This window comes from Eurosta solidaginis, chromosome 2 (genome assembly GCF_040869045.1).
Source record: "Eurosta solidaginis isolate ZX-2024a chromosome 2, ASM4086904v1, whole genome shotgun sequence".
Taxonomy (NCBI): domain Eukaryota; kingdom Metazoa; phylum Arthropoda; class Insecta; order Diptera; family Tephritidae; genus Eurosta; species Eurosta solidaginis.
Genome location: NC_090320.1, coordinates 47,583,122 through 47,593,880, shown reverse-complemented (window position 1 = coordinate 47,593,880; position 10,759 = coordinate 47,583,122). Strand labels below are relative to the sequence as shown.

Sequence of the window (10,759 nt, the reverse complement as noted above, 5' to 3'; positions counted from 1 at the left end):
TGTCCATCTTTTGCCTCTTACAGATGAGATCAATGTATCGTTTTGGTACGGTCGAGTCTGCTTAAGTTGGAGACATTGGTGCTTTATCGGTAACCGTATCGGTAACCTTTTAACAGCTGATTCGACCAACCTTATGAGAATCAATGCAATCGATTATTGGTGCCGCTAAAGTCGTAACCGTATCGTAGCCAACCAATTGGGTTTTGGTTTACCGTCGTAACGATAAACAGCTGATTACGTTAGGGATACGGATACAGCGATACGACATACGGCACCAATGACTCCAGCTTTAGGTGAACTTGCCTAAAATGATTTGTTAAGAGAACCGAATTTGACAGATAAGCGTAATATTTTTTTAAAGCATCTCAACTTTCCGAATGCGACACATTTCCCCATACAAATCGCAATAACAAAATGACTCATTTGGTCGTATTTCTTCGCATTTGGGCTACAAATGGTGTCCTACGTTGCCTGTGTATTGAGAACGTTTAATAAAGACACAGGCGCATAATCATAGTCAAAATAAAATAGATTTTAAATTTAGTTGCAGCTTTTTGACATAATTTTATATGAGCTATCTGTCAAAAAAGCTGAAACTAACTTTAAAACCTTTTTTATTTTGACTATGATTATCCTGTTCAACATTTACATAAACGACATATCATCAGCACTGAAATATAGTAAAGTCAGGTTGTTTGCAGATGATGCGCTACTTGAAGTAAATGAAACGGACATTTCAATAACAAGGAGCAAAATACAAGAAGATTTGGACTCATTGTATAGATGGCTTTGCACTAATAAACTCAAGCTTAACGTTAACAAAACTAAGTTCATGGTTTTATCCAGGACGACCAATAGAGAATCACTTAATTTTGATCTAAAAATAATGAATACGAGCATTGAGGATGTCAAAATATTTAAGTACTTAGGGATCCTGATTGACAATAAACTGAGGTTTACAGATCATATTGATTATATTGTTGCCAAAATGGGCAAAAAAATTGGATTTTGGAAGAGATCGTGTAAACTTATTAGTAAGAAATATAAGTTGAAAGTTTATAGATCCATCATAGAACCGCACTTCTTATATTGCCCTACAATATTCTTTATTGCCAATGAAACACAAGTAGACAGGTTACAAATTATGCAAAACAAAGCTATGAGATTTATATTGAAAGTGAGGTACGACACTTCCATAAAGAGTATGCTTGATGCACTAAACTGGCTGAGCGTGAATATCAACTGTTTTACCATAGTATGAAATTTGTATTTTATATCAAGCATGGTAAATTACCAGCCTACCTAAAGCATATATGACACTACTTTATTTTTGCTTGGATTCCAAGCTAAAAAAAAACTGACGAAACTTTATCGGAACTTCAAAACACAAAAACAATTCCTATCATGTAAATTTGTGACATGTTTTTGTTGTGAGTGAGTTTGACATATTTTTGTTTATGTTTTACATTTTATTTTTACATGAACACTTCTAACAATAAAAACAATGCAAATAACATGCGAGAATTATTTCGGTATCTAATGGTTCACTTTTTTCACAAGAAAGTTGATTTTAATTGTGCTTTTATGCACCAAATTTTCAAACTAAAAACAAAATTTTTATGTGTCAGAAAAAAATTAGAAAAAACGTCCGAATGACAAAAAAACCTATCGAAATACAAACTGGCTGGTTTGTTTTAAATGAACTAGGTTGTATTTTCGTTAGTTTTTTGAAATATAGTTTACACATTTACACCAGTACTGAAGCTGTATTAGGAGGGGCTGCGACAAAAAATTGAAGATAAAATACAAGAAAAAATACACGAAAACAAAGTAGTGTCATATAGGTATAAGTGAAAAACTTGTTTATGTGAATGAAACCCATTCTTACATAATCAGGGAAAATAATAATTTTAGATTACCTCTTCTCAAAACAGAAATGGACAAGCAAAATATATTTTACAAAGGCCTGAAATGTTTTAATGAACTACCCAATCATGTTAAAAATTGTGAAAACTTAAACACCTTCCAAAAAAGTTTATTAGAATATTGCAAAACCCTTCCAATAAGCTAAAATATTTTGTATCTGTATTTCATGTTACTGATGCTTGAGCGTACACTGCAATCCAAATAGACACAGAGGAACCTTATGCATCAGGTCAAAAACATATATTCCTCGTAATCAAATTAGGAAAGAATTTCTGAAAATATCGTCCCAGACAATCAGTTGGAGTGTTCATGTGAATCACGTATATTCCTACAACAATGATATATTATAATTAATTATGTTTAGATAAAAGCTGGTACAGGGAGGATTGGAAACACGTCCTTTCCAACCGTCCGATAAGAGTGGCTTATTCTGCTGAGCTGCTAGCTTTTGGGTTGACCGGAATCAAATGCATTCCGACAGCATAAATAAAAAAACTGTCATACGTCTTGGAGTAGGGCAGGATTGAGAACACGTCCTTCCAACCTCCCAATGATATGACTCCAAGACTCGCCCGTTGGGACCACCATTTCCAGTGCTGATCGGAATCTCATGCATTCCGACACCCCAAACGCTAGAAATCCTATTATTATTAAATGTATTTAAAATTTGTAATAATCTAAGTTTTAGGCTTAAAACGCCGTAATAATAAATGAATAATAATAATAATAATAATAATTATGCGCCATATTTGTTATTTGCATAAAATCAAATGTTCATACAGCGAAATGCCAAAGTGAAATATAAACTGGCCTTTACGTGGCACCTATTGCAAACTGCATAAAATCAGCGCTAGAACGCAATGCGCTGTGCAAAACTATGTGCAAGTACAGAGTTACCGTCGATAGAAAATTTAAATGCAAACAACAAATAAGTTGCAAAATGGTTCCTGGAGGCAAATGCCATTCACGTCTAGAACTCAGCAGTGCTTATAATAATTCTTGCAAGTGTTTGTTGCTATACGCGGGTTTTTTGTTATTATTTATCAAGTTGTAATACATTTTTCGTGTGCAAAATGAAACGAAAGTTAGGTCAAAGAAAATTGAAACGATGGACGCCAGCAGAAATAAGCCAAATAATAGATTACATGACAGAATTTACCAATGTTGAGGTAAAAAGAGTTGCAAATGCAATCGCGTTTACGCATGCATGTACATACATGTCTATATATTTGCATGATTAATTGCAAAGGGTGATTTTATATTTTGCAGAAACCGACCGCCCGAGCTTATTATGAGAACATGCTCAAAGTTTATCCTATCGATGCTACATGGGACTTGATCAAATGGAAGGTGCGTTATTTGCGGGTCATTTACAGCAAAGCAGTGCAATGGCTAGAAACCGACGAAGTTAGGCAAATGAATAATGCACAAGTAGAAGGTAAGTCATAAACGAAGCTATTTTTAGTCTACAATAGGGGTCGACTGGTAAAACCGGTCAAAAAACGCTAGGAGATGTGAGAAAGTGCGCGTTTTCACCTCAGTATCAGTAATTCTAAGGAACAGATTTCGTCCTGATGCAGCAAAACTTAAAATTTCCGTTTCGGATTCACTATTCTGTACCCAAAACGCTTCTTTTGACACCCCCACAATATTTTGGACGCGTATTACGATTGTCATGCTGCCGTATAGAATAAACATGTTTTCAAATACCTGGACTTGATGCCTTCTGCTGTTTTGGGTACTATTTATAGCATTTCCCATCAAGTGGAGCACTTGGGTCAACTATTTGAATGATGTGTGTTGCTAGACCTAATATTACCCAAACTATTTTGTGTTGGAAAGTGGTAGTATTATAGTGAATATTTAAAGATGTAGGATTTTTATGTTATCTTCTAGAATTCCCTGATCTATTAGGAGTTTGGGTAACTTTTTACAAGACTGTGCACTACCTAATTTGTATCAAAAATTATCAATGGGGGTACCAAGACACGCACTTTGACCTCCGATTTAAGAGCACGAAAAATGTATTTCAATTGTAAAACACTATTCCGCTAGTATTTCGATATAACTCAAGTTTTATTTTCGCTTTCGCATTCTTTTATGGATTTGACCTTCCGTGACTTGTGGTACCAATTTTGAAAAATTTTGATATAAATTAGGTGGTGCACCGGCTTGTAAAACGGTACAACAATTTGATGCAACTTTGTTTCTTCCCACCGTAGTCTGCATTGGCGGCTTCGGTTGAGTAGGCTTGGGGTGGACCTAACACCGGCTTGCGGATCAAAGTTATATGCTCGCAGAACACCTCTCTGCATAAGTTTTTGGGGTGTACAACAAAATCATATCATCAAAATTACAACAACCACATGAAAGTTTTAAACTTTTTTGCAAATATCTTTTGTACACTTTTACCTAAACGTGTAAATGTAATAATAAATGGGGTGCAGCCGTTAAACATCGTTTTCTGCCACCTCTTGTAATTGGTGTTGAAGCAGTGCTTTGCCCCATCCAATGGTGCGACCACTCACAAATCTGGCTAGGACATTTAGAATATACCTGCAGAAGGTGTGCATGTCATATGAGGTTACTAAAATACCCAAATGACTCAAGAGGATGTGTAGAGCAACCCTTTCATGGGGTTGCTAGCGTGATTTTTAGCTTCTCCAACCCAATTGTCTAACTCACTTACCCGAGAACATCCTGTTTCTTTAGCAAAGAAGGCTCAGTCTATCAAAATGTTCCTCATAAATCTATGCAATGGGCGCGGCATGGTCAAGAAAGTTCAATGCAGTCAAGATGGCCAGACTTGTACCATAATGGTGCTTCTTACCGGAACGTACTTGATAATATCCGACAAAAGATCATCAGCATCGATAACACTACCCTTCAAGGGTTTGTGTAGCGCAATATATAGCTTCCCCAAACCAATTGTCAACCTCCCTTCACTAACAGGCGAGGCTCTGGCGACCCCAACTCCTCATATAACTTGGGGGTAGGGAGGGAGGGATGGCCCGAAGGTTTAATGTGGCCAAATAAATCGTTCCCGAGATGGTCGGGCTAGTACCATAATGGTCCTGTGTTACCGGAGCGTACCGAATCTGTATCCGTCAAAGGACCATCACATCGATAACACTCCCCAAAGCCTTCGGGGAGTAACCTTATCGCTACAACAACAACAACAACATAACATACCAAAACCTTCGGGGAGTGTCGGTATTGTTAATACAACAACAACTCCACCTCCGGTTCCTTTCCGTATTCGTCTAAATTCGGTTCCAATTTCGGGTTTAGTTTGGCCTCAATTACTTTTTCGGTGTTAGTTCAGTCTCAACTCATGTTTCGGTTCACCACCTTATTTCGTATTCTGCTTTGAGTCCACTCCATTTTTTTTGGTTCCAGTCACAATTCCTACAAGGTTTTGGTGCTTATTCCCGGAGCGTACCGGATATATGTCCGGCAAAGGGCCATAAACATCGATAACATACCCCAAAACTAGGGGGGTGTCTTTACCGATACAACAACTACATAACAATCCCGGCGACCTTCGAAGAGTATCTTAACAACAACAACAACAACTCAAATTGTCATCTATATCCTCTAACGGGATTGCGATAAATCTTGTAGTTTCAACAGGTTTGGACCAGTGAGATTAGGGTGTTAGGAGCGTTGGTTCCACATTTCCTTAGACAAGGTGATTGCTGTCATTTGGGGACACGTTACAAGCGACATATGGGCATGGGGTATATCGGGGCTGATTTTGCATAATAAACATATACTTGATTAAGCTGGCAATGTTGTTTCTGTCTTGAAAAAAAAGTAAGAAAAATATCATTAGTTTGGTGCAAAATGTATAAGTCCATGAAAATCCGCTCTGTGCCCACAAACGCCTTTTCTTCTCATGAAACACTTCTCCTGGACCAGCGATACTATAAACGAACAATCAAAAAATTATCTCAAATTAGTACTGAAATGATTCTGTAAACATCATCCCAAAAAATTGCGTATATAGTTCCGGAATTATACGAAATCCGTAATGGTATTATCCCGAAATGACATCAAGAAATAGTCCCGAAAACAAGCGCTATAAAGAAATTTTCGCAAAATAGCGCCGAAATCATTTGCATATGTTCGCTAAATGATTCCCAAACAGTCATGAAACGATACCGCAAGCAACCTTGAAGTTAAGCTGTGATTATACTGAAGTAGTCCAGAAATCCTTAAAAGGTCGACGCATGTGGCGCGTGGCCCAGCAGGTACCGTTCGATTTAAAAAATTGCTCGGGCCTCGGTTAATATGACCTACATGTATGTACATACCTCGATACTATAAACGAACAATCAAAAAATTATCTCAAATTAGTACTGAAATGATTCTGTAAACATCATCCCAAAAAATTGCGTATATAGTTCCGGAATTATACGAAATCCGTACTGGTATTATCCCGAAATGACATCAAGAAATAGTCCCGAAAACAAGCGCTATAAAGAAATTTTCGCAAAATAGCGCCGAAATAATTTGCATATGTTCGCTAAATGATTCCCAAACAGTCATGAAACGATACCGCAAGCAACCTTGAAGTTAAGCTGTGATTATACTGAAGTAGTCCAAAAATCCTTAAAAGTTCGACGCATGTGGCGCGTGGCCCAGCAGGTACCGCTCGATTTCAAAAATTGCTCGGGCCTCGGTTAATATGACCTACATGTACATACCTCATTTCATTGGTCAAGAACAAAATTCTTGCAGTAATAAGAATTGAATTCATAGTAACTATTTCCAAGGGCGTGGGACCTCCACCGTTAAGAAATATGCTGAGTTTTTCATTTCTTCGTAATGTGTCAAAAATACTAAGCACAGATTTCTACTGTGGACCGATGTCCAGCATTCAAAGAAAATACACTTCTCAAGAAATATCGTGTCGCTCTTGATTGTTCGAAATTTTCAGACCCCAACTGTACTGAGATCTTCAATCATTCGAAATGCGTAGAATATGTAAAGTAATAGATTCGACTACAAAATTAACAGTTCCTGGATCATCAGGACGGAATTCCCGGACGGATAGCCACTTCCATATAAGTTAACTAATTTTTTGTTTAAAAAACAATTTTTGAAAACTTCTAAAGATTTTTAAAATAAGAGAATCAGCATATAATTTTCTATAAAACGTTTATCAATTTTTTCCCCCGCTTACAGAAAAGTTGTTGAAAATGTGCCCAAATTATTATCGTTTATATAAAATTTTTGGTTCGAAGAGAGCTGAGATTATTGAAATTATGGATTCAAACGATTCATTTGGCGATTGTTCCTATGAAGATATGGACGATAATGCCGATTATGCTGAAGATGTTGATGTCGACGTAGACGTCAAAATATTTGAGGAGTACAATGAAACCGCAAATTATTGTCGTGAAGATAATGTTGCAATTACAAATAACACAGATCAATTACTTGGTGGATCAAGTGTTCCAGTAGCCGATGATGAATCTACGCAAACCTCAACGCATCAATCTATAACACAACCAGATATTATACGACACGAGAGTATGCAACAAAATGGAGAACCAACACAAGTTGATGAGAAACGTGAATTACTAGATGATATCACAGAAGTGAAAAGGCTTAAAAAGGAATCACTAAGAAACTCGCTTAACGCTTTGAGCCAAAGTCAAGATGCGCGCAATGAAATGCAACGTTTACGTCTTAAATTTGAAGAGTACAAATTCGCACAAGAATTTTCATTCATTAAAGAGAAATTTCATGCAGAACAGGAATTGAAAAGGCAAGAACTTGAATTGAAAAAAAGGGAAATTGAAAGTAATGAAAAGTTGAGAATAATGGAAATGGAAAAAAATGAACGTATAGCCAAATATGAACTAAGTATAAAATATAGTGGACAGAGTAAATATTCAAATAATTTGCATGCAGATTTATGTGGATAAAAAGAAACTGTTGAACACTATGAGGCCATATAGACAAATCATCATCAAAGGATGCATAAATTTGTACCTCTTTTTATGAATTGTATGTGTCATTTGAAATTTTAAAGGACTTATTATAACTAATTTGCTGCTACGCAAAACACAATTATTATAAGTTATTATAGGAGCGCAAATGTTTACTAATATAAAAACATATAAAGATTTAGATTTAATTACGGTAATTGTCTTCTAACTCACTTTCAACTATCTTGTATCCTTCCTTAATTATACTGAGGCTAAATGTTAAAATTTTGAAATTAATCAGAAAAACGACCAAATACGTACATATTTAAGCTTCTCCGTCTACGTGTTTAGATTTAGAAAATTAAATCTTAAATTCAAGTTTTGCCTCACATAATTAAGGCAGAACAAATACATTATTTCAAAGAAGAGTATAATTGAATAAAAAGAAAGAAAATTTCAAAGCAAAGTATAATTTGTGACAAAACTGCACCGGAATACTGAAGCTGTTCAAAAGGTTGATAAGCGTAAGTCATAGCTTCCGCAAACATATTTTCAGCCCTAGCTACGCCAGGCGAAAAGTGTTACAAATATGCTTGTATACATATTTAGAAGGCGACGCTCTGGCGACCCCACGTTTCTCATGGAACTAGTCAGTGGGGGAAGCGGTATGGCTCAATTTAGTTATATTAAAAAGTTCCCTAGATGCTCGGGCTAGTACTTTAATGGTACTTGTTACCGGAACGTACCGGATCTATATCCGGCAAAGGACCATCAACATCGATAACACTCTCCAAAACTTTCGGGTAGTATCCTTGTCGCTAAAACAACAAAAAATTAACAAATTACACTTTAACTTGTATCGTTGTTGTCTTTCGTATCATTTTAGCGTTGAATGCTATGTATTGTTTAACCAAAGTATTTGTTTCAGGACAAAACTACTATTAATGTTTAATAAATAATAAGAATGAAATTCGAAATATCCATGTATTTTATTCAAGTCAATAATTACTTATCTACTACTGGGCTTGCTACCAACTTAGTTAGAGTTAAGCTTTTATTAATAATTTTTTGTTGCAGCTTGCTTGTGCATGTCAGTGGTTATATTAACTTTTTAAAAAATAACAAATTTGTAATCGGTTACTCGTAACCAGTATATTCATACATTATTTTATGTATGTACATAATTTAATTAGACATAAGAACTTTTGTGTTATAAAAAATTTTGGAAATAAATAATTCGAGTATTAATTGGCGTCATTATGTGGTTATTATTTGTTGGTCTCTGCCTGGACGACTGCAAAGGTAGTTCATTTTAAAACAGGGCTCATCTGTTCCTACTATATTTTCTTAATTCTTGGCGAGTAAAGCACATTCGAGATGTAGAGAATTAACAGGAATGCGTATAGGACATCACCCGGTCTCATCCCCCGTTTAATCCTTTTTATACTCAGTGAGCAGACTTCCATATATCAAAATAATCAGGATCGAAAAAAAATTTGATTGAGCCATGTCCGTCCGTCCGTCCGTTAACACGATAACTTGAGTAAATTTTGAGGTATCTTGATGAAATTTGGTATGTAGGTTCCTGAGCACTCATCTCAGATCGCTATTTAAAATGAACGATATCGGACTATAACCACGCCACTTTTTCGATATCGAAAATTTCGAAAAACCGAAAAAGTGCGATAATTCATTACAAAAGACAGATAAAGCGACGAAACTTGGTAGATGGGTTGAACTTATGACGCAAAATAGAAAATTAGTAAAATTTTGAACAGTGGGCGTGGCACCGCCCACTTTTAAAAGAAGGTAATTTAAAATGTTTGCAAGCTGTAATTTGGCAGTCGTTGAAGATATCATGATGAAATTTGGCAGGAACATTACTCCTATTACTATATGTACGCTTAATAAAAATTTGCAAAATCGGAGAAGTACCACGCCCACTTTAAAAAAAAAAAAAATTTTAAAGTAAAATTTTAACAAAAAATGTAATATCTTTACAGTATATAAGTAAATTATGTCAACATTCAACTCCAGTAATGATATGGTGCAACAAAATACGAAAATAAAAGAAAATTTCAAAATGGGCGTGACTCCGCCCTTTTTCATTTAATTTGTCTAGGATACTTTTAACGCCATAAGTCGAACAAAAAATTAACCAATCCTTTTGAAATTTGGTAGGGGCATAGATTTTATGACGTTAACTGTTTTCTGTGAAAATGGGCGAAATCGGTTGATGCCACGCCCAGTTTTTATACACAGTCGTCCGTCTGTTCTTCCGCATGGCCGTTAACACGATAACTTGAGCAAAAATCGACATATCTTTAATAAACTTAGTTCACGTGCTTACTTGAACTCACTTTATCTTGGTATGAAAAATGAACGAAATCCGACTATGACTACGCCCACTTTTTCGATATCGAAAATTACGAAAAATGAAAAAAATTCCATAATTCTATACCAAATACGAAAAAGGGATGAAACATGGTAATTGGATTGTTTTATTGACGCAAAATATAACTTTAGAAAAAACTTTATAAAATGGTTGTGACACCTACCATATTAAGTAGAAGAAAATGAAAAAGTTCTGCAGGGCGAAATAAAAAACCCTTAAAATCTTGGCAGGTATTACATATATAAATAAATTAGCGGTATCCAACAGATGACGTTCTGGGTCACCCTGGTCCACATTTTGGTCGATATCTGGAAAACGCCTTCACATATACAACTACCACCACTCCCTTTTAAAACTCTCATTAACACCTTTCTTTTGATACCCATGTCGTACAAACATATTCTAAAGTCACCCCTGGTCCACCTTTATGTCGATATCTCGAAAAGGCGAACACCTATAGAACGAAGGCCAACTCCCTTTTAAAAATACTCATTAACAC

At 35.7% G+C, this 10,759-nt stretch overlaps 1 protein-coding gene across 1 annotated transcript; it reads left to right on the top strand.

Annotated features, from left to right (window-relative positions):
- Positions 1-2,862: 2,862 nt before the first annotated feature.
- On the top strand, positions 2,863-9,118 carry LOC137242101 (uncharacterized). The gene is made up of 3 exons (XM_067769471.1): positions 2,863-3,095; positions 3,196-3,364; positions 7,117-9,118. Exons 1-3 carry the CDS (start codon positions 3,000-3,002, stop codon positions 7,860-7,862), a joined length of 1,011 nt encoding a protein of 336 aa, XP_067625572.1. The 5' UTR covers positions 2,863-2,999; the 3' UTR covers positions 7,863-9,118.
- Positions 9,119-10,759: the final 1,641 nt, after the last annotated feature.

Coding starts and splice junctions, on each gene's coding strand:
- LOC137242101 (XM_067769471.1), top strand. CDS start 3,000: ATGAAACGAAAGTTAGGTCAAAGAAAATTGAAACGATGGACGCCAGCA. Junction 3,096..3,195: donor CAGAATTTACCAATGTTGAG/GTAAAAAGAGTT, acceptor TATATTTTGCAG/AAACCGACCGCCCGAGCTTA. Junction 3,365..7,116: donor GAATAATGCACAAGTAGAAG/GTAAGTCATAAA, acceptor CCCCGCTTACAG/AAAAGTTGTTGAAAATGTGC.